General features: G+C 34.6%; 2 protein-coding genes across 2 annotated transcripts in view; one reads left to right on the top strand and one right to left on the bottom strand.

Moving 5' to 3' along the window:
* The window catches only part of LOC308653424 (uncharacterized protein), a gene marked incomplete at both ends in the record, with an annotated part of 99,173 nt that extends 78,736 nt beyond the window's left edge, over window positions 1–20,437 (bottom strand). The window contains one exon of the mRNA XM_081301985.1: window positions 20,209–20,437. Within this exon, the coding sequence (XP_081158111.1) occupies window positions 20,209–20,437 (229 nt within the window). The remainder of the gene's footprint in view (window positions 1–20,208) is intronic.
* On the top strand, window positions 6,538–6,762 carry LOC308653573 (keratin-associated protein 6-2-like; the record flags this gene model as incomplete). The annotated part of the gene is made up of 1 exon (XM_081302193.1): window positions 6,538–6,762. The coding sequence occupies one exon, from the start codon at window positions 6,538–6,540 to the stop codon at window positions 6,760–6,762; it is 225 nt and encodes a 74-aa protein (XP_081158319.1).
* Window positions 20,438–25,212: the final 4,775 nt, after the last annotated feature.

Below are 25,212 nucleotides of genomic sequence, written 5' to 3'. Positions count from 1 at the left end.
TAATGATCTAACAAGGAAATATTAGAATGAATAAGCCAATTCAATAAATTTATATAATAGAAATTTAACAATCAAAGATCACTTTTGTTTCTGTAAATTAGAAGTAAATTTTATAAAAATAAAATTAAGAAAAAAATCCTATTTACAATAGCATCAAAAGAATAAATATGTAGAAATAAACTTAATGAAAGATGTGAAAGATTTATATATTGAAAACTCTAAAGTACTGATGAATGAAATGAAAACAGACAATAACAAGTAGAAAGACATCTTGTTCTGTGATTGAGAAGAATTAATACTATTAAAATGGTCATGCTACCCCAAACAATCTTAAGTTCTAATAAAATTCTATCAAAATCCCAATGTCAGTTTTTACAGAAATAGAAAAAATAATCTAAAAATTCACATGGACCCACAAACGACCTTGAATAGTCAAAGCAGGGTTGAGACTGGTGGTCTCATACCTCCTAATTTCAAAATATTTAGAAAAAAAATCTAGAAAAGTACAGTAATTAAAACAAAATGCAATTGACACTAAAATAGGCAAAGAAAACAATGAAACAGAGCACGGTCCCAGCATAAACCCATACATAGACCATCAAATAGACTTTGATAGCATTGCTCAAAATACAAAATAGGGAAATGGAAGTTTCTGATATTGGGTTAGGAAAACCTGACAACCACAGAGAAAACATTAACTGTATTCTTATTTTATACAACACACACACACACACACACACACACACACACACACACACAATCAATTCAAAAACTATTAAAGACATAAATGTAAGACTCAAACCCTAACATGTCTGTAAGAAAACATAAATGAAGAACTCTTGGTGTTGACTTTGACACCCCAAATACAGGCAACAAAAGCAAAATTTAGCAAGTGGACTAAAGAAAGTTCTTACACATGTATGGATACCTTTAACTAATTTCTTTCAGAAATATAGATCTTAAAAACTATTATAATATTCTTTTCTTTCCTGGAAATATGTGATGACTCCATGAATTACTTTATGTGTTATCACAACTTTTTATTCTAAATTCAAGTAAATGCTATGTGCTTGGTAAAGTATACATTTTGATTATATTTTATACAGATCTGGGAGATACTTGTTGGTACCTTTTTCAACCATATAGATTGCTTCCTATTGCAAGCCATTGAGAGTTCAGAATGAGGTATTTCCTTAAGTAATGTACCTGAAAGAGACTTTAGCTCATACAAAAGCAACAGCTGCAAAAACACATATTCGAAGACCTAGAAATAATGAAGATATGCAAATATATATAAAATACACCATGTGTTTGCAAATGAATTTACATATGATGAAAAAGAAAATTGGAATTTTTTTTTCTAAATTTTGACTCATGAAAACATGAAAAAAGATGGATTTGCCCCGTAAAATCTTTAGATGTTATAGAAATTAATGAATTTATGACTCTATTCATAACTAGTTTAGAATTTGGATGTTAGTTTTAGAACACCAAACAACACTTAGTGAAGAATCCTTTTATAACAAGGAGAAGTATACAAGAGGTCTTTAATAAATATTATCTGGATAGTAGCCAGGAAATCCATGCTTTTCAAAACTGCAGGAGTCATAGAAGGCACATCTGTAGTTCCTACAGCTGGAAATACAACTATAGCCACAACCCAGGTCACTGGAGCCTCAGGCTGCCACAGTCAATGCCATAACAGCCTATGGTACCAGAAATGAAAGGTCTAGTTGAGGACTTGAACCAATCCCTTGGTTTTGAATTTCATAACCAGAACAGTATGTGAAAAAGCCAGATAGGCTGGACTCATTTCCAAACTAGTTAACCATAAGAAAAATTTCAAGAATTCATTCCTCATAACCAATATACCAGGGACTCTGTTGTGGAGTCAGGATGCTAATAATGTAGTTAGATGCCTTAAATACAAAACTTGTTTTCTAAATATACAGTGTTTGCTTACTTGTGAACTCAGTCTCATGAGAACTTATAAAAAGTGCAAAAACTCATTCTATTTATTATTAGTAGTAGTAGTAGTAGGGTTGATTTAATACTTATTTTATCTTGATGAGAAATCAAAAAATGGCATGGGGAGTTGTAGGAGACCATCAATAGGAGGTGGAGGAAGAGTCATAAAGACAGGATAAATTGAGTGAATACAGATGGGTCTATTTTATGTTTAATATGGTGTTTTATTTTTATGTGAAAAATAATTTCTTGTTGAATTGTATTTCACATAGAATCATAGATGTTAAAACCCTACTTCTTCTGTGTTAGAGCCTTTTATTTCATGTGTTCCTTTTGTATTCGCAAAAGCTTTGCATTTGAGGTTGAAATCCTAGATAAGCACAGAAACAGTTTGAGAATCAGCTTTACTTGCTTAGAATATAGACTATATAGCCCTTTGTTCAAGAATATGTTATGTTCCACATTCATTGTATTTTTATGTTTATTTCAAATTACTACAAAAGGTTTCAGAGTATTTAAATTCCATGATGCCTATCAAAATCCTGAGGACATTAATGTCTTAATGACAATATTTTTGGTGAATCTATCTCTTATGAAATCTTAGATTTTCCTGAATACACCAAGACCTTTATTTCTAGCTGGCTAATCTTACAGACTATAATATTTGACTCACCAAAGGTAATGAATTTGTTTGAACGCAGGTTAATGCATATCTTAAACTTCATTCATATTTTTGCACATAGTACAAAATAGGAATTCATGCATTTTATCTAAAGCACACGTGGAATTCCAAACTTTTGCTTAGATTTTAAGAAATCCTAGAAACTCTGTCTTCATTAACCTTACACATAGAAAGGAGATATTTATTCTGTTATCAATCTCAATTTAAACAAACTACTCCACATTTTATTTTTTCAGTTTTTTTACTTATTATTTATAACTGTATTATTAACACTTCATTTTAAGCATATGGGATGTAGAAATTAAAAAGTCATTAAGGTGCCTATTCTCATGATTCTGGGGTATGACGGGCAATGTAAGACAAGGAAATTCAGAATTTAATGAAGTAATTTCTGAAAGTGATGAGAATTCATAAAATCATATAAACCAATTAGTTGAATAATTTTTAATCATTAATATGGAGGAGTCAATATTAAATATGGAGGTCAGAGATTATAGACATGGTTCTGTGATACCAGAATGTGGATTAGAATTCAGAAATTCCTGCAACTATTTTCAGAAAGAGGGATCTGCAGTACAAAGGCAAAAGTCTTCAAAGGGAAGATCTTGGTTTCTCTGAGGTGCTTGAGACCCACCATGTTTGAAGCATGGTAAACGGGAAGGGAAGTAGTAGGAGATGTTGTCAGAGAGATGTGACAGAGTATTGGATGACATTTGTTCCTCATGTAATGGAAATCTATGAAGAATACACTTCCAGGGGAAGACTGTGGTGTGATTTTGTTGTGCTGTAGGAAAAAAGAGACATGTGCCATCATGAGAATCATGGACTCTTGTTTTGGTGATGTCAAATTTCTGATGGCTATTAAAGAAAAAAATAAAATTATCAACTAGACAGTTGAATATATAACCAAAAAAGCATGAAGATGTAGGAAGGCCATGAACACAGTTTTGACAATGAGGTCAAGTGGTGGGAAAGATTTTTTTTTTTTTAAATCCTGAAAAGAGAAAATTGGAAGTAAAAGAAGAGAGTCTAATGAAAAGGATAACAAAAGAAAGAGTCTGTCAAGAAAGAAGAGGAAATCCAACTGACCTAAATTTTGTTTCAGAGCTTCATTTTTATGAATACAGAGAAATGAACTGTACTTCCATCAGGCAACAATTGACGGGGGCACTTTCAGTGGAGCAGTGGGTTAATGGTTTGGACAATTGAGACAAACTGTGTTAAGAAAGAAGGCGGAAGCAGCCATCTTAGGCATACATTTGCAAAATTGTCTGTTAAAAAGGATAATTTATTAAGAAAGTACTTTGGGAAGCTAAAGGGAGTAAGTTGGAGAAATGTTTGCTTGCAGTTTGTTTAGCGTTCATTAATTACATTGTAGCGAAGCATTAATTGTATTTCAGAGTATCAGAGTAGACAAACCCTCTTTACAAAACAGAAGGCCAACATACGTTAACAGGTAGAACGAGGATTTTTAAGGCAGTGAAATTGTTTTTCACATTACTATAATGGTGGGTGCAAGTCATTAAGCATTCGTCAAAACCTAAAGAAAGTACAACCACCAAGAATGAACATTAAACGTGAACTACAGACTCCGGTGATAAGAATGTGTCAGCAAAGTTTCATCTGTCATAGATGCACTGATCTGGTGACAATGTCCACAGTGAGGGGAGACAGGGCTCTATTGGAATTCTCTCTACTTTATTCTCAACTCTACTGAAACTCTAAACCTGCTCACAAAATTAATTTCACCATTAAAAAAAAAAGTAGTTTCATGGTGTGTAAAGACTCATAGATTATAAAAATAAATATCAGTTCTTCATAAGAGATGAATCATTAATGAAAAGAAATTCTAAGAGAATAGTTCTCATAAATATTTATAATGGGAAGCTTGAGTTATATTACAGATTACTACAGATGTTTTATCCAGTTATAAAATGACTTGCCTGATGATTATTTTGTTAATTAACTAGTCGTACCTTTTGCTGGTCCACAAATTTATATAATAAATAAGACTTTTAAGACTTAAAAAAATGGCTACAATATTATTTCAACTAATGATCATTAATAAAATAAAGGTTAAAAATATACATTAAAATTCATGGAAAATTATGGTATTTAATTTAATCATTAATAGAAAAAAATGCTCTGTTATATGAAGAGGCTGTTTTTTCTTGACTAATAAGAATTACTGTCAAGGCAGATGAACTGAGTGGGATGAAAATATTGTAACATCAAAGGAGGGTCAGCTAAAGTGCATAGGGGTCCTTGTCCTGAACCCTCTCCATGGCTTCATGAGCCAACTCTATCTCTTTGACTCGGCTTGGAAGTCATATGAAGAATATAAAGCATCACTGGGGTGTCACACTTTGGGAAGTTGATTTTGTAAATGTTTGTATAATCACACCTCCTTGCATGTTCCCAAAGGGTGGGCGTTTTAGACAATAACAAGTTTCACTTCATTTTTCTGTGTGTCTTAAGAGCCTGGGTAATCAGACTGGAAATAACAAAATCTTAAAATATTTTAATGGTTATTTAAGAGAGTTCCATATAATTGATTAAAAGTAGACTTCTGATTTTTCATTGTATGTCTTTACAAAGGAATTTATGTTCATCTAATAGATTGGTAAAATCAAATATTTGAAGGAAATAAAATACCACTTAGAATAGTGACTGATTACATCCCAAACTCTCAACAGATTCTTCTGTTGATTAGAGGGGAATTTAATTAAATCAGTCTTGGGAAACAACTGTATTTCAAATAGATTAAAGCTCATAAGCACATAACTGGCACATATTCTTAAACTTCTAAGAAGTTACAAAATGTTATCTATTAAAAATGGCAATGGAACCAGGCATGGTGGCACATACCTATAATCCCAGTGACCCAGAAGGTTGAGACAGAGGATGACAAGATCAAGACCAGCTTCAGCAATTTAGCAAGGCCCTAAACAAACTAATGAGACTATATATCAAAAAAAATGTTTTGATAATAAACAAAAAGGGCTTGGGATATAGCTCAGTGAGAAATCACCCCTGTGTTAAATTTCCAGTACCAAAAAAAAAAAAAAAACAAAAGAAAAAAAATGCAATGTTTAGAAGTCTTAATAAAATTGAATACATTTTTATTATTTTATCATCATCATCATCATCATCATCATCATGTTTTTTATTTATGGTGATAGAAGAAGAAAATTTGAAATCCATAGATGAAACTATTTTTACTGCCCTGAAGAAGAATTAGACATATGCAGATTAAGCAAGTTGTGTTAATAAAAACAAAAATGTAGAGATGCAGTTGGCTTAGGCTAGTTAGTCACAAAATTTTTGAACGCTGGCTCTTATTTTTATACAGAGGTGAATAACATTAAAATTTTCTATGCTGCATTCCTTTCAGGTGGAGAGAGTGCTGAAACAATGAAGATGATAAATAATTTAAAAAAAACTATAGGCAAAATGCTTTGGTTTAAAAGTAATTACTTTTAGCTGTAGAATGAGTAGAGTATAGATTTTATTTTGTACCAAGAGCAAATCAAAGTTGGTTTTCTGAAATGGTACATTTAGAAATACTGCGTATTAGTTGAAGCCCAAATTAATATGTGGTGTAATGCAGGGTTTTGTACGACTGTCTCATTATTGAATTCTTTCAGAGCAAAACTACTCAAAATATAAAAAATAAACAAGCTTCCTTAGTAACTCTGAGGCTTGATCATGTGATTGCAAAACAACAAACTAATGAGATCAGTCATAAAATCAGCCAATGGCATAACGTGCCTTGTGGGTCCCACCCACTCTGCATGCATATAAAAGGCCTTCTACAGGGAGCAATGTCCAGACTCAAGTTACCTACACTCCTTCTCTACCCAAGGACAACCTCAACAACCAACACCATGTGTGGCAGCTACTATGGAAACTACTATGGTGGCCGTGGCTATGGATGCTGTGGCTATGGTGGCCTGGGCTATGGCTATGGAGGACTGGGCTATGGCTATGGAGGCCTGGGCTGTGGCTATGGAGGCCTGGGCTGTGGCTATGGCTGTGGCTATGGATATGGCTCCCGCTCTCTCTGTGGCTGTGGTTATGGATGTGGATCAGGCTTTGGATACTACTATTGAGGAGATTTGGGGAGTGTCATCTGCCACACAAATGATGTCATGATTCACCATCCCTGAATCCCATGCCCTTATGCCAAAACACTAAATTACACCTCAAACTTCTGATGACATCTGTTGATGACCTGAAATCTGGTGGCCCCATATTGATTTAACATTCCTAGTTCTCTACCTCGTGTTTAGCCTCAGGATGAGTGAGATAATGTGATGTTAATTCTGCAAACTTACTTATCTCCTTCAACAGAGTGAAGCTGTTATTTGCCCTAGCTTATTGATTTTTATGCATTATTTTGTTTCTTACTATTTTTAATAAACTTTATTAACCTGAAATAAAAACCCTGGTTTTCATTCTATTTATTACATGTAGTCTAATTTATTTTATCTTTTTTGACTTTTTAAATTTGTTTCTTCAAAAGGTTGAAATTGCCTGTTTTTTCCCCCCAAATATTATCTTAATATTTCTGCCTTACTTTTTGTAGCACTTCTAAAATTGTGAACTTTAAAAGACATTTCAACATGATTACACTGGTGCGTACCTCTAATTCCAGCAATTTGGAAGGTTAAATATGTAAGATCACAAGTGTAGGATTAGCCTGAGCAATTTAGTGAGAACTGACTGAAAATAAAATAAAAACCCAGGCTAAGGAAATAAAGCAGTGGTAGTGTTGTGCTTGTCTAGCATGTGTGAGGCCCTGGGGCCAATCCCCAGTACCTGCCCCCACACAGAGACTTAAAAGCATAGTGATATTTGTAATTTTTTTCCTTTTTTTAAAGTGGAAACTCCATCTCTGTTGCTGGGAGTTTTAAGGACCAGCTTACATAGCATTTGTCAATTTTTAGAATTTGTTTAGCATAAAGTTTTATATTCTGCACATTTTTCCCCTACAAGCTCTTACCTGTCAAGTTCTATGCCTCCCCAAATAATTTTTTTAAAAAGAATTTTTTTCCAATATTTTTTAGTTGTCAATGGGCCTTTATTTTATTTATTTATATGCGATGCTGAGAATTGACCCAGTGTCTAACACATGCTAAGTAAGTGCTCTACCACTGGGCCACCACCCCAGCCTCAAAAAAAGTTTTATGTAATAATAATAGGAAATCATGCTCTTTTTGTGTACTTTGAATACCATAAAATGAAATTTTGTGGTACAATTATTAAAATTAAAATACAGCTCTACTATTTACCCCTGCACCCTGATTTTTACTACCCCTCAATTCCTCCTCAAGCCCCTAGATCCATATTGTCTCTTCTTTCCTAGAGGCCATGCTTTCCTGGGACTCCCAATACCACCCCACTTTTAGAGATTCTCTAGAAGGACTGATAATCACTAGTGCATAATTGTGCTCCTGCCTTACATTTATTATAGTAAAATAGTTAAGTATACACAGCTAGACCATAAGGGGATAATACAAGGAGATTTTGAAGGTCTCCATGTGCAGGTTTTCTTATGTTTTCTCTCAGTCTTTACCAAAAACCCAAAATGAAGCAAACTATACAATGTTTCAGCCCAGGGGCGCTCATTAGCAATTCAGGGCTTTAATTATGATTGAAAGGTAAATTTTCAGACTCCTGGAAAGAAAATGTAAATTCCATAAGAACCGCAATGGAGTGGGTACAATGAACCAAACTTACTGGTTATTCATGTTCACAGATTTTTATCAGGATAGTTGTTTCACAAAATACATGGAGAAGAAGATGGCAGATTAGGGGAAGGTTGGACTTCCCCAGCTATTCCTTAGTTCTAAATTTTAATTATGGTTGGCAGTTAGGTGAGGAACAGGAAGACTTGGATTTAACAAACCCCAGGCTTTGACCCAAAGGTTTCAGAGACTAAAAATAAATAGAAAGAAGGATAATTTCCTCAGTGAGGTAGGTAACTAAGGGAACTCTCTGAAACTCAAAACTGGACAGTAAAGGAAACCATACAGACACAGAAAGTCAGAAACTCCAAATATAATGCAAGAAACAATACATTAGAGATGCACCAGCTTGAATGCAGTGGTGTAGCAGCTATGGCTACTAAATGGTGTGGAGCACAAGCAGAGAGAGAAAAGTGTGGCAGATAAACAAATTGGCTTGGAGGAACCCATGGAATACAGAAGGAGCCTGATCTTAATGGATCCAGATTTAATAAAGGAAATTTTTGAGTGAAAACAACCAGAATCTGCAGGCCCACAGGGCACCATTGGGAACCATTTAAAAGCACTGAGTGACCAGCAGTAGAGAGAGTAGATCAGGAACTTATAAAATACACTGATGGTGTACCTGGGCCAGTATGATTGAAAAAGGCCTAAAGAGATTTGTGCCTAGGGCATCCAGGCTCCAGATACTAAGGAGAGACAGTTCTCTTTGTTTCTGGTGTCTCATAAGAACTATTGGGAAAATGCCAATAATGGCCAAATAGGAGCATCTGCACTTCAGATCTGATCCTGGGTAATTCACATGCATAGCAGTGACTACGAAACCTATGTACACCATGCATTCTAAAGGTAGAAATTATAGGAGGTCCCTGAGACCTAGACATCCACCAGAGATAATCATCTCCTCAGCTAGCTACAGGAGTGTGGATCAAAATCTCAGATACTTGCTTACAGCGTTCCAAAGTTCAGCCAAGACTAAATTCCAACTACTATAACTTCCAATTTAGAACTCTGCACCAGTCCCCCTATGGGAGTACAAAACATATGCATTCCTCAGCTGATTCCACCCTATACTGGGAGATAGGAAGCTGAGAGATACAGGACCTGATTTGCCTCTTAGACATGGTGGTTGGCAGTTAGGTAAGGAACAGGAAGACTTGGATTTAACAAACCCCAGGCTTTGACCCAAGGGTTTCAGAGACTAAAAATAAATAGAAAGAAGGACAATCCATCACTGTCAACAATTTTCACCACCTCAGCAGAAACAAGCCCTTTATTTCTCATTCAGAGTTTTTAATCACTGGGTATAGTTAAAGCCCTGGGTTCAATCCCTGGTTTACAGAAAAAAATATTTTTTGTATCCCCCCTTTTTACCCTTTTTATTCTCATTTTTTTTTCAAATTTTATTTACTTTTTTCCATTCTGTGAGATTGTGCATGTGCATGTGTGTGGCATTAGCATTGTGCAGATAGGTTTGAAAACATACAGATATATTCATATGATTTTACTTTGATTTTGATTGCTTTTTTCTGCATCCATTTATGATTTAGCCTTGGCTTGATGTAGGTGGAGTAAAATTATACATGGCTTTTGTTTGGTTTGATTTTAGGTTTGTTTGTGCCTCGGATTTTCTTCCTCTTATTGCCTCTCTCCACTCTCCTCTACCACTAACAGCCAAATTTTCCTGTTCCTTTTTCCTCTCTTTTGTCATTCTATTACTTTTATCCTTTTTACTCCTTTTTATAGCCATCATCTCCTGCCTTTCCTCTGTTCGCTTTTTCACTTTCTCTTCTCTTCCTATCCAATTTTCTCTTAGACACTGTAATTCCAGTATCTTATATAATTATATAGTTACATGACTCCTATATGTTGTTATAATTACTGATATGGTGAATGACATAGTAGACACCCACTATTTAATGCCTGATCTAGTTCATGTTTGTTATTGTTGATGCTGATATTAAATGCTAATCTCACTATTACTACAGAGGGGGTAGTGTTATGTTTCTGCTACCAAGCAATACTCACAACTCAGTCCAGTAAAAGTAAATTTCATCCCACACATGATGTAGCCCCACCTGAGACTTAATAATACTTCAACACATAGAATAGGGGAAAAGAAAACACCAACCAGGACCCAAGGAGGAACATCTAGATGGTCAACTCAGGTTCCACTTTTGCATATCTATTCATATATCAAAAACAGAGGGTTTGCATAATAAAAATAAATAAATAAATAACTATGCACAAAAGGATGTGCATATAAACAGATGCACAAGTCTAAGACTTCTGAAAACATGAGAAAACAAGCAAACAAGTATCTCTCCCAAATTCACAATCCCCTAACAAAGGAACTCACATATATAAAAGTGGATGAAATTTCAGGGAAAGACTATATAAAACTATTAAAATGTTCAAGGAACTAAACAAAAATCTAAGGAACAGATTAAGAGAGCAGACACAGGAAATTAAAGACCATTTCAATGAAGAAATAGAGATACTGAAAAGAAACTTATTAGAATTCCTGGAAATGAAAGACATAATGACTCAAATTAAAATTTCCTGTGAAAACATCACTAATGCATTATATAACATAGAAAATAAAACTTCAGGACTTGAAGACAAGGTATATCAATTTGAATACTCACTATGTAATAAAGGGATAAAGAAGACAAAGATCAGAATACACAAGAGCTCTGTGACAGCATCAAAAGAACAAAACTTAGAGACACTGGGATAGAAGAGAACAGTGAGATACAGGATAAAGACATTAAGAATATCTTCAGTAAGACTGTAACACAAAAATTTCCCTATATTAGAAACAAGAGAGACATTTGCATACAGGAGTCATATTGGACCCCAAATTGACAAGTTCAAAGCAGAACCTCTCCAAGACACATCAAAATCAATATGCCTAACATGGAAAAAATAATCAAAATAATCAAAAACTGCAAGAAACAAAACCAAAGTGAAACCAACTATTATGCATACATCTAACACGCTTATAAAATAAAAAAAAAGAAATGAATTTCATAGTCTCCTAAGAGTGACAAGCCCTTTTAAATTTACTGAGATTCTGGAGACCTGGTCCCAGATTCTTAAGACAAAGAAGACCATATCAATAGGGCAATTTTAGACACTGCCTGGTTACATCTAGACTCAAGGTGAACCAGGCTGGCTATTATCTACTGAACTCTTTCTAGGTCAGTGTTTGCAATCCTAACTGCACAGCTGAGTTCACCTGGAAGTTTATTAAAATATAATTGCTGACACCCCACCTAGATCAGGTAAATCAGAATGTCTCGAAATGGAGTCTCAGCAAGCTTTTAAAGAAAAATTAGATAATTCTGATGGAAAAAACTTATTGAGGATTATTGGTATAGATTGCACAATTAGCACCTGTTCCTCACCCACCCTATCACTCTCTAGTATAAGGTGCCCCAAATTTCTCCCTAAACTGATGATGTTGGGAAAAGTTCACCACAACTTTCAGAAAGTACTAAAGAAATTATTTCACAGTAAAATTGTGATCTTTAATTCCAACACCAAACTATTTTAAATGCTTATATGTTTAACTGACCAAAAACCAAAGTGGGGGTAGGGTAGACAAAGAAAAAATAATAAATGGAGAAGTGCTTCCTCCTACGTTTTTTAATCCTCTTCCTCCTGCTTTTTCTCTTTCTTTCTCTTCTTCTCTCCCTTCCTTTCTTGCTTTTTTTTTTTGTAATTTTTTTTCTGCAGAAATCCCAATGTAAATGGTATTGGCTGGTGGAGTTTACCCGCTATTCTATTTGAATCTTAAGTGCTCCCCAAATGTCCAGGTGGTAAAAGCTCTGTCTTCAGTGTGGCACTACTTGGAGGTGCTAGAAATGTTAAGGAGTAAAGCTTAGTGGGAGGTCTTTGGGTCATTAGGAATGTGCTCCTGAAGGGGATTGTGGGACCCAAGTCTCTTGTTTACTGTCTTTCTCTTCTTGGCCGTGGGGTGAGTGGTCTTGCTCTACTACAGGCTTCTGCCATCATGCAGTACCTCACCATAATCTCTAAGCAAAGAAGCCAATGAACAATGGAATAAAACCTCCAAAATTGTGATACAAAATGAACCTTTTTCTCTTTATAAGTTTACCTCAAATATTTGTCATAGAGATGAAAAGCTGACTATCGGATTTTTTTTTTTTTTTTTTTTTTTTTTTTACCATGAGTGGGGTTTTTGATTTTATTATAAATCTGATGATGTTTTGGAGCCTTTGGTATGGGTTTTCAGGAGGAATTTGGCATAGTAGGAAGAAGCCAATTTTTAAAAAGTCTACAATGCTATAGGCAGAGCTTACTGGGTGATTCTTTTGGAGACTGGGAAGATCAGAATGCTGATAGAAATGTTTATAGTAATGATCATGCTGATTATGATTCAGATGAAAATGAGTATTCTATTGGGACTGGAATAGAGTCAACTCCTATTGCACTGTCACATAGAATTTGATTTTTTTTTTTCCTGTTTGTACTCTGAAATTGTGAGATGCTAACTTTAAGGGTGGTGGATTAATTTATGTGATGGAGAAATTTCAAGGAAACAATATTCATACAGCAGCATAGATGTTACTGGTTGTTTTAGGGCATATTTACTATGAGAATCAAGAGCAAAAGGCAGAAAGATTTGAAAAACTTACAATTTGACTGAAAAAGGTGTGTAAGATTCTGTTCAAAGAGAGTGCTTTGTACAAGGCTTATAGGATAAATGGCTTGAAGGCACACCAGGCAAAGATTCAAAGGTATAGAAATGGAAATTTCTTACAAAGATTTACATTTAAGAAAGGAGTACTGGAGTATCCTGAGCACTGAATGTTCCTAGGTATTTGTTTCCCTGTATTTAGCCATCAGAGGGCTCAGAGACTGTTGCAACCAGGTTTTATTGGGGTGCAATTCTCACCGGTGACAGACCTCAGCCTTTTCCACATGATGTTGATTATTTGTGCCAGAAGAGTTTGGGGTCATGGAGACTTCCATTACGATTTCAAAGGCAAACCTGGGATTCCAGGAAATAGGTTTTGGAGGCATGTTAAGGTTTGTAAACAAGTCAGGATGGCGCCTGGCATTTTACAGAGGGAGTGGTTTGTGAAGTAATGCCAGCGAGCCATTAAGTGTGGAGATTCCTTATTGGTTGACTGCTGTATCTAGTTTTTGTTGATTAAGATAAGCTGTGTGGAATGAATGTATACCCCTCCTGTCCTACAATAAACGGTTCCCACTTCTGCTGTATCAATGTACACAAGTTGTTTGTCACCCCTCGGTTAGTTTGCTGCAGCTGGACTGTGGCAGAGTCAGTCCTTACTCCAGTGAGAGTAAAGCTGAGACTATAATGGAGACTCCACAAGGACAGAGATGTCAACTATACACAACTCTTGCAGAGGGAAGTGGTAGGCAACAAGTGGAGCTAGCCCAAGAAAATGGCCATATGGACTATAACCAGCAAAGATTTCTAGGGATGTGGCTACCCCAAACCTTGGAATTTCCCATCCTGCTGTGGTGAGCCCTATATACCAGACATGAGGATAAAAGATTTAATCCTGTTTTCCCTGCTGGGTTTTGGTCTTGTTTGGGTTTAAACTTTCCTTTCTTTGCCCTTATTGCTTGCCTTTGGAAGAGGAAATGTTTACCCTATCTATGCCTTGAACGTCCAGCATTATATTTTGGAAGTATGCAACACTCTTGATTTTTACAGGGGCTGGTAAAAGAATTTGCCCTGAGTCTCAGAGGGGATTTTTGGACTTGGAATTCTGAGCAATTCTGAACAGTTAAGATTCTGGGATTTGAGCAATTGACTAAATGCATTTTGCATTCTGAGACCTACATGAACCTTTGGAGGTGAGAGGCAGAATTCTATAGTTTGGATCAAAAGTGTCTCCCAGAGATGGGAAGATTTTTTAACCTTTTTAACCTTCACTGAGGCATGATGTTGAAGAACATTGTGGGGGCACCAGAGTATTTTCCTTGCTCTTTTCCACTTCCTGGAAAGGAGATGAGCAGTTTTGCTCTGCAACATACTTCTGCCATGATGCACTATCTTGCCACAGACCCAAAGTAAGAAAGTCCATTAATCATGGACTAGAACGTCCTAAATTGTGAGACAAAATTAGTTTCTCTTTACAAGTTTAACTCAGATATTTGTTACAATGTTGCAAATATGACTTACCTTTCAGCAGAATTATATGGGCCAGAAGTTTTCATTGTTGGAAGAATTTTAATTACAAATTATATAATTCAGTTAGTTATGCAACTATTCAGACATTTTATCATTTTGAGCAAGTTTTGGTATTTTATGCCTTTTACAGTATAAAACAGTATAAAACTTTTTCTAAGTTGTTGAATTTATGGGCATGGGTATTATTCCCTCTGTTTCATTATTGTTCTTTTCATTACTATAGAACCTGTAGTAATGATCCATTTTTATTCTTACTGTTGACAGCATATGTCTTCTCTCCAGTTTCTTTGTTAGCCTTTCCAGAGATTAATTGACTTAATTGAACTTCTCATAACAATAGCTAGACTGTGGAACCAACCTAGATGCCCTTCAATTGATGAATGGATAAAAAAAATGTGGCATCTATACACAATGGAGTATTATGCAGCACTAAGAAATGACAAAATCATAGAATTTGCAGGGAAATGGATGGCATTAGAGCAGATTATGCTAAGCGAAGCTAGCCAAGCCCTAAAAAACAAATGCCAAATGTCTGCTTTGATATAAAGAGAAAAACTAAGAACAGAACAGGAAGAAAGAGCATGAGGAAAAGACTACAGTAAACAAAGACGAATGGGGGGAGAGAAACGGAGAGAGAAGGGAAAGCATATGGAAATGGTAGGAGACCTTCAAGGATACATAAAATTATAAGAGGTTATGAGGGGCAAGGGGGAGGGAAAAAAAAGGGAGAGAATTGAACAACAGCAGGGGAGGTAGAGAGGGAAGATGGGAGGGGAGGGGAGGGGAGGGAGGATAGTAGGGGATAGGAAAGGTAGCAGAATACAACAGTCACTAATATGGCATTATGTAAAAATGCGAATATGTAACAGATGTGATTCTGCAATCTGTATTTGGGGTGAAAATGGGAGTTCAAAGCACAATTTGAGTCTAATGTATGAAAGATGATATATCATGAACTATGTAATGCGATAAATAATCAATAAAAAAAAAAAGAAAAAAAAATCAACTTTTGGCTTTATTTATACTTTTTTTGTTTTCCTTATTTTCAATTTGTATTGAATCCTGATGTTTATTTTTTATTACTTTTTTGTTTTTAAAAATTACAAATTATTTGGGAAGAAGCTTGAATTACAAATTTGAGAAATTTATTTTTTCTAAATATATAAGCACCTAACCCCATACATTTTCCTTTATGCACTGCTTTATTCTCATCTCATATATTTTGATACATTCTAAATTCACTTTCATTGAGTTCAAAATATTTTAAATATTCTTTTTATAACAAGTGACTCATTTGTTATATAAAAGTACCATTTACTTTTGAATTATTATGGAATTTTCAGCTACCATTTTGTTATTGATTTGTAGTTTAACTCCTTAATGATTTTGTAACAAACTTTGTATAATTTCAATTTTTAAAATTCATTTTGCCTGTTTTATTATACAAAATATTATCTATCATAGTGAATGTGTTACATATCACAAAATTTGTATTCTGAGGTCACTTCTAGAGTGCTGTATACATGTCAATTATATGAAGTTAATTGTTGCAATTCAACAGTTTTCTAATTTCCATTTTAAATATCTGTTTATTTGTACTGATTACAGAGAGAGATGGATAAATTTTCCAATATAATTGTGTATGTGATTACTTCTTCAGTTTTTGCTTCAGGTATTTTGAAATTTTCTTCACATGATAGGATCCATATCCACTGATAATTTTTATGGATTCTAGTTGGAATGACTAGTCTATATTTATATGTTAGCATTTACCCAAACTAAGACAAGTATTGATTATCAAATGTAAAAACATAAAATGAGAAGTATCTGGGAGTACAGAATATATTTTGCCTGAGATTTTAATATTATTTTTAATTGTCATTGCACATCAGGTAAAAACTACAAAGTTTCAAGTAATTTTCCATATAATGAGTGTAATTGTTCTGATATTAAGACAGACACATCTGCATTCTTTTGGTTACTCTTTTCGTGGTACAGCTTTTCATACACATAACAAATGTGTGGGACACTACTGAAACAGTAATCACAGGAAAAATTTGTTAATAGTTTTTCACTCTTTTCTCTTTTTTCTTTTAGTACATATTAGAAGCAATTTTTTTAGTATGGCATGGTGATGCATATCTGTAATCCCAGGGACTCCAGAAGGCTGAAGCAAGAGGATTACCAGTTCAAAGCCAGCCTCTGCGATTTAGTGAGTCCCTAAGCAACTTAGCAAGACCCTGTCTCAAAATAAAAAGTACTGTGGATATAGCTCAGTGGTAAAGTGCCCCTTGGCTCAATCCCTAGAACCACACGCACACACACACACACACACAAAGTTATTTTCTGATAGACAATATATAGATGAATCTGATTTTAGGCAATTTGATAATCTGTGTATTCTAATTATATAGTTAGAGAATTCACATTTATTTAGTTATTGCTCTGATTGAAATTGTTTAGACTATTCATTTTATTCAACATTTGTTACTGTGACCAAAATACCTGAAAGAAGAAAAACTTAGAGGAGGAAAACATTATTTTGACTCGTGGTTTCACAGGTTCAGTCCATGCTTGGCCTGCTCCACAGCTCTGAGATGGAGTGAGGAGATGGTGGAAGGGTGTGTTGGAGGAAAGCAGCTCAGGACACAGCAACTAAGAAACAGAGAAAAAGAGAAAGTCCCCCTTGGGAGGTACAAAATAAAAATCTCAAAGAACTCACCCAAAGATGTACTTCTTCCAATCACACCTTATCTGCCTATAATTACTGCCCATTTAATCCATATCAGTGGATTAATGCACTGATCAGATTACACCTGACACAATCTAATCATTTTATGTCAGAAAACTCTTACATGTGAATTTTGGGGGACATTTCATATCTAAACCATAATAACGTTTTAATATTTGTTTCTACTTTCTCTGTCCACATTTTTCATATGTGAAGGGTTTAATATTATGTTTTAATTTATCTATTATATTTTTGGCTATGTCTCTTTAATTTTGGAGATTACTCCAGTGATTATAATTTTCATAACTAATCTTTCACAATGTTCTGAATTCATATTTTGCTTTAGATAAAAGGCTTAAGATTCATTTTAGATACTTTTACTATTGCTTCTTATTGTAATATTTGTCATACATCAACCTAACTTCAAACTCCCTCATATAATATTGTAAGTTTTGGTTTCCTGTTACATGAATTTGAAAGAAATTATAAGGGAAAATAATCTATTCAATTTACCCAAATGCTTATAATTTTCTATTTCTTTTTGTTTGTTTCTAAAGTTACAAGTTTCCATTTAGGATCATTTTCTTTTAGCCTGCAAAATTTCCTTTAACATTTCTTTTAGAAAAGATTTTGTAAACACAAATTCTCTTATTTTTCCTTCATCAGAGAAAGATATTATTCTACTTTTGTCCCTGAGGGATATTATTATTGGATATAGAGTATTAGGTTTTTTTCTATCAGCAGTTTAGTTGTTTTTCATTCCCTTTGGAGTGTATAGGTTCTCACGAGAAAGCCATGGTAATTCATCATTCCTTATAAGTAATGTGTTGCTTATAATTTGCTGCTTTCAAGTTTTTTTTTTTTAATGTTTGTTTTTTGGTCTCCAAAACTCAAATACAATATAACTAGACATAATTTCTTTTGAGTTTATTCTGATTGGGATTTACAACCTTTACTTCTGTATATTTCTGACTCTTAACAAATTTGGGACATTTAAAACATCATTTCTTTAAGTAGATTTCTATATCAATTTATTCTCCCCCATTATTTGCTATTCCAGGGCTGTGAATATTAATTGTTTTGATAGCTCCTATAAATATTTTTAAAGACTTTTTTCAGTTAATGTGTGCATTACATGAAACAGAAAAATACGAAACAAGGAACAAAGTCATCCAGCCACAAGCAGCTAAGGTAGCCCTCCTAGGCCCTGTGTGTACATACACAACATCCTGTTGTGCCACATGGGCCTCTTAGTGATGTCGTCTGTTTCCTGTACCCTCTTCTCTTCACATGACTGTGTGCAGTGAGCCATCTTCCCTTCCTGCCCCTGTGGAAATAATGTCCAGGGCTCAAGCTGCCTCTTAGAGCTTGGCTCTTGGTCCAGCTTGCTGGTCTGCAATAGGGTGGCTAGCCCTTTCCCATTGTCTGGCAGATTAGTTCCCTCCACTGGAACAGGTTGCACAGGCCTGGACATTACAGACTCAGCCATCTCCACCCATCTACTGAGAGAGGAGAAAACTCCTTGAGGATTGCAGACCCAGCCCTCCAGGGAGAGCTAATCAGATAACCCATATTATTCTATAATAAAGTAAACCTAGTTCCTTGTCTTGTAATTGTTCCTTTTTTGTTGATCCTTTTTAGTTACACATGACAGTTGAATCCATTCTGATGGAATTATGCATGCACAATTGTATCTTATTCTAATAGGAACCCATTCTTGTGGATGTATATGATATTGGGTTTGCTTAGGATTTTTCATACATGTACGTAGGAAAATTTTGTCAGATTCCTTCCAATCTTTTTCCCATTTCTATTCCCACTCTTTTCCTTTCATTCCCCTTTGTCTACTGTACTGAAATTCTGTTCTTCCCCCTCCCCATTATGGGTCCTATATTTCTAAAACCTTATTCAAAATTTTAGACCTTCAAGAAACAAAGGAATATAGAATGCCATAATTTTAGTTCTACAATTAAAAACATATAAATAAATTTAAGAAAAGATGGCACCTTTTCAAGAAAAACGTAAACTAGATTAACATATGTAAAAAATAAATGGAAGGGATCAGTTTAAACTTTTATATCTCATGTTCTGAGAAAATATAGCAAACTCTTGTTTAATATGCCCAAAATTAAGAATAGAAGTACAAAATCATGTGTCATTATTCATATCTTCTAAAGGATTTCACACAGATCAAGATTTGGTAAACAGCACTTGGGATATATAGAGTTTTCAGACAATGGTCAATGAAATAGACAAACACTAACTCCTTTCATACTAACAACCACCCATCATAACACCACTGTTATTTCATTAGAACAGGAAGTTGTAGGTTACAAGATTATTAGCTACTATTGTCAGATATCAAGGATATTATAAAGTTGAATTTTCTTTCTGTATTTATCTCTTGCTAGATTCATTTTTGGAAAGTAGATGAACATATGAATTTCTAGAAATAAAAAGAAGATAATTTTCCTTTTAATGCAAACAGAAAATGAAGTAGTAGATTTCTAATGAAAAGAAAACCACAAATGTTATTTCAGATTGAACACATTTATTGGGAAAATAAAGAAAATACTCCTGCATAAAAATCAAAAGACAAGATCTGGGACAGCATCAGTCCCTGGGACGATACAGAATTCACAGGATATATTTCATGTTCTTCCACTTCTCATGTGTTCAATTCACAGAAGGACAAAAAGGGAAGTCAGATCCAGGGATCACCATAAGGCAAATCTTCAGCAAGGTGATATCAGGAACTTTGGGTATAACATACTCATCCAAGCATGAAGTTCAGGATGTGTGGGGTTCAAAATTGGTAGAAGCCTATGTCACAGGTATTGAAACAGTCTCCCAAGGCTTCCTCCTTAGTAGTATCCAAAGCCAGAGCCATAGCCAGAGCCACATCCATAACCACAGCCACAGAGGGAGCGGGAGCCGTATCCATAGCCACAGCCATAGCCACAGCCCAGTCTGCGGAAGCCACAGCCATAGCCACAGCCCAGGCCTCCATAGCCATAGCCCAGGCCTCCGTAGCCATAACCCAGGCCCCCATAGCCACAGCATCCATAGCCACGGCCGCCATAGTAGTTTCCGTAGTAGCTGCCACACATGGTATTGGTTGTTGAGTGGAGAGTTTGTCCTTGGGTAGAGAAGGAGTGTAGGTGACGAGTCTGGACAAGTGTCCCTTAGAAGGCCTTTTATATGCCTTCAGTATGGGTGGGACCCACCACATGTGTTCATGCCACCGGCCTATTTTATGACTAATCTAATTATTTTGTTGTTTTTCGACCATAAGATAAAGGCCCAGAGGCATTAAAGAGGCTTGGCTTGTTTGGTCTCTCATTTGGAATCTGCTTATTCTATTTAGGGTTTCAATGAGAGGAGACACATAACTTTGCACAATCCTACATCAAACAGAACTTTTAAAATCTCTTTTAAGTACCCTCCATATAAGAAGTAAAAATCTGAATCATGATCTATTTGTTTTGGACCTCAATGATTTCTGAATTTAAAACATTTTTTAAAACACTATTTTTGACTCATGACTTTTTCTTGTCTCTCAAAGCAAATTAATTTTCTTTATCTGGTATTTAATGCCTTTTCTATGCTGAAACCAAATGTATCTTTCAACCCATGATGCTAATAATCATCCAAGTAATTAGTTTTCTGAGAAAACCACATCTGAACAAAATGCTTTAGACTTTTCCATTTATAACAATGAGAGTAAGTCTCATTTATATTTAATTTCTGTTGAAGTATTATAAAAAGGAAGTTATTCTCTGGTATGCAATTTCTCCCTGAATTTTTCCAAATTGAGTATACAGTGATTAGTTAACATTCCAGTGAATATTAGCATTATATCCTAGGTAACTAATTTCTCAATGAGCTTACCATAAAAATTCATGTTTATCAGTATATTAGAGCCTTCATATAAGATATCCTGCTAGTATTCTACTTGTGACAGATAGGCTGAGTTCACTTGAATAGCCCCAGAATTATTACTGTCCTCATTAAATTCATTCTGGTAATTACTCCTATTGGATGCAGAAGAATGTGGAAGATGATCTGCCCTTTAGTTGAAAAATGTACTTTCATGTCTATAGAAATGTGAATGTGAGCGAATGATATTATCCACATTGCCAATACACCTTATTTATATCAAATGAAGAAAAAAAAGATGTGTCTTAATAAAATACTTTCATGGTGTGCTGATTATGAAGCTCAGTGGTACATGCTTGCCTGGCATGCACATGGCCCTGGGTTTAATCCCTCGTACCATTAAAACCAGGAAATAACAAGGAATACACACATGTGTGCACCCACATACACATGCCCTGCCAGTCATAGCAATGATTAGATCAAACACATATTCATCCAATGTGTGTTTATGATTGTTCTTTCCATGTGTATCCCTTGATAGATTAATTGTTTTAAATAAACACAATATTATGACATTTTATTCAATACTAGCTGGTTTGAAATGATAGAAAATATCTTCACCATATCATTTTCATATTTCACATAGAGATAATAAGAGTGTTCTCAAGTTATTCTAGTGCAAAGTTAATGAAGGAATAACTTAGAATAATCTTTTGGTTAATACTAACTTAAGTAACATGATGGTCAGTCTTCCTGTTGGCTAAGTTATTAGAAAAATCACTTGAAAATGGCATAACTATATTGCACCTGTCAATTAAAAAATCTGTAATTAACTTTTCTGCATTAAACCAAAATAGCTGTGAAGAGGTTTTGTGAAATATAATATCCCTAATAATATTTACTAAATTATTTCTCTACCGATATTCCTGCTTGAAGTTTAATTTCTTTCTTCAGAAGAATTAAGTTCCTCTCTCTAATCATAACAGCAAAGCATTAATCCAATGAGATTTCTATTTAACTTTTTTCCTGCTAGGATTTTCTGATCTAAATTGAGTTCTTAAGAATATTTCACAGTGGGGGAGGGGGATGTGAGCAAAAGGAGAAATGACAGAAAAATCTTTATTTTCTGTTCATCACACAATTTCACATGTATTCCCATGGTGTGTTTTTAGTCTCCTCTCTCTCACATCTTTTTGCCTTTAGTTCCTACTACTCCACTGAAAAACTCCTCTTACAAGGATCACCAAAACCTCCATCTTGCCTGAGTTGTGCTTAGATTTATCAAACTCTTTTTTCATTCCTAAAAATCTACCCAGCCTTTCCCTTCATATTCCTTCAAACATTAGATTTAATTACAATCTCACCAGATGTTCCTGTTCAGTAACTTTTCTCTTTTATTTTCTTCATATTTTACCCTCAAATATGAAGGAGTCCATGCAGGTACTAGTCAATTTATATTCTCTACTTTACCTCTCTTTAGTTGTATATATATACTTCTCCAGTATTAATCTCACAATACATTTCCAATCCTGATCTATAGATATCTATCACCAAATTATCACTTGACATGTCCTCAAATGGTTAAAATTATCAAGATGCTAAATTCACAATGTTCCATGTTCCCAAATCTCTTTTATTCATTTTGTTTCTACATCTGAATATATGCAGGATAAATTCAGCCAAGAATCTACACTGAAAAAAAAATCTTCAATGCCTTTCTACATAGTTGTCTATATTATAATAGACACTCCGTTAAATACAGATTTTGGAATATTGATATTCAGAATGTGAACTTTTCAAATATTGTTCTAGGAAATGCATATAACATTATTTATCTGAAAATCAAGTGTAACTGCATGCCCTGTAATTTTCATTGGTAGGCCTGGCATCTGAGTCTTGGATTACATGGCCTCTATTGCTTTCACTGCAACAGCCTTGGATTTATGTAGGAGAGATTTTTCAACACTGTTTCTTCTAATGGTAAACAGATAACAATAGCCTTCAGACTCTTCAGAATGACCAAATTTATTTCTGATTAAAGCTTCTGCCATTGAGTTACTCCCCTCTGAAAGTAACAGCAAAATCTTTCTCTTCCCTTCTCTCTTGTTCTCTCAGAGAGGATTTCTTGACCACATATTTAGAAGTATCTGTCACCTTGGCTTATCTAAGATCTGTAACAATAGGGACCTTTTCTGTTCTGTTAACTCCCCCAACACACACCTTTTACAATAGTGTCCAACATACAAATGATCACTTAAAATCTGATACATGAAAGAATTAATCAATGACCAAATCATTGCATTCAATTTGCAATTAAAAATTCCTTTCCAACCTTATTTTTAAATAATTTTAGACTTGGGAAAAGTCGAAGAGATTTGATCTCCACTATTCAATAGTTCATATCTTTCATACTATAGTTTCAAAAACTGAAAAATTAATCCTTTACAATATTTTTAACTAAGCAACAATTTTATTCAGATTTCACCATTTTTCCATTACTATATATTTTTCTGTCCCAGGTGCCAATCTAGAGGATTTCACTTGTTTGGCACATCTCTTTATTAGCCACACATTTTTAGTATTGCTTGATTTTAGCTATATTGACAAATTTGAAGGGAAATGCTTTATAGAATGTTTTAATTTGAGCTTCTCCTTTTCTTACCACTAGGTATAGCGATACATTTTGGGTAAGAATACACAAAGAAGAGATGTGTCTATTTCATTGGATCATAATTATGATGTCAATAAAATGCAAGTCTTACAAAAACAAATTTTGAATATAACCCTTTGTGTATAACCATGGCCCATCTGCTGAAATTTTAGAGACTGACTGTGCCATTGCTTTGGACTCTACACAAAATTATAGGGTGTATACATGTGAAGGATAAATCAAAGTGAATGATGTTGCTTCACAAGAAAATAATAAAACATCATCATTCAAGAATTTACAAATCAAATGTGGAATCTTGTCTTTTCCTCCACGAGATTCCCATCCTTCCCTATTGTCTTAAAGTCATGCTTTCGTTCCAAAGACTACATATGTGAAGATACAAAGGAGGATACCTTTAAAAGTGAAAAAAAGACTTGCAAGAAGGGAAATCTGTATTGGTTATGCTCTCATAGTAGCTAATAATATAATTTAAATTTGGCATCTGGAATGAATAAGTCACCAAAATAGAAGAGTCTCTTATTAAAGGTACATCATATCATTATCTATGTCTTCACACATAAATAGCAAAGTTATCTTGGGTATGTTGGTGCCAAGAACTATTTTAGATGGCTTCAATGCTAATTAGTTAAGAATGTGAACCCAGCTGTGCCTATGGTTGGCCCCACATACCACTCAGCTTGTTTACAAAGCCCTGTGCATTTTATGAACTTAAAACCCTAGAGCCTGCCCCTGCTGTACAACTGAGTCTTCCTCTCCTGATACCATGAACTTCTATAGCATCTACTGTGGTGACCTGATGTAGCTGTGGTCTGAGGGATACTTATTTGCCTATTACCAAACAGACTGCCAAGGGAAGATACTGGTCTTCTGATCTCCCTGGAGAACTGAAGATCACTGGTGCCTTTAGGCCATTCCTTATAGGCACTATGTTTCCCTCCAACATTATTTGTGATAATGATGTCTGTTCAAACACACTGTGACAACTGCATCTTAGATTTATCATGTGATATCTGAACATTTTTTAATTAAAATGGCCTAGAGTTTTCATTAATTTAAAAAAACATGTTTATTTGAAGGTGTGTACTATTATGTGATTTGTATGAATGATCTTAGCCAGTTATATTTAGGAAAATTTCTAAATTCATTTTTTTTCATTAAAGACAATCACTATTACCTTGTAGAGAATTTTATGTGTTTTATTTTCTAGATTGATTGAGTGTATGCGTGAAAGTATTGTGACCTTTGTTTTCTACAGTTGGCAATGCGCATGTGTCAATTCTAACCAATGGCTGCATTCCATCAGTGATTGGAAGTATATGTTTTCATAGGCAGATT

This window comes from Spermophilus citellus (genome assembly GCF_964194105.1).
Source record: "Spermophilus citellus genome assembly, chromosome: 7".
NCBI classification, from domain to species: Eukaryota; Metazoa; Chordata; class Mammalia; order Rodentia; family Sciuridae; genus Spermophilus; species Spermophilus citellus.
Note: the sequence above shows the minus strand (reverse complement) of the source record. Positions and strands in the feature narration are given on the sequence as shown.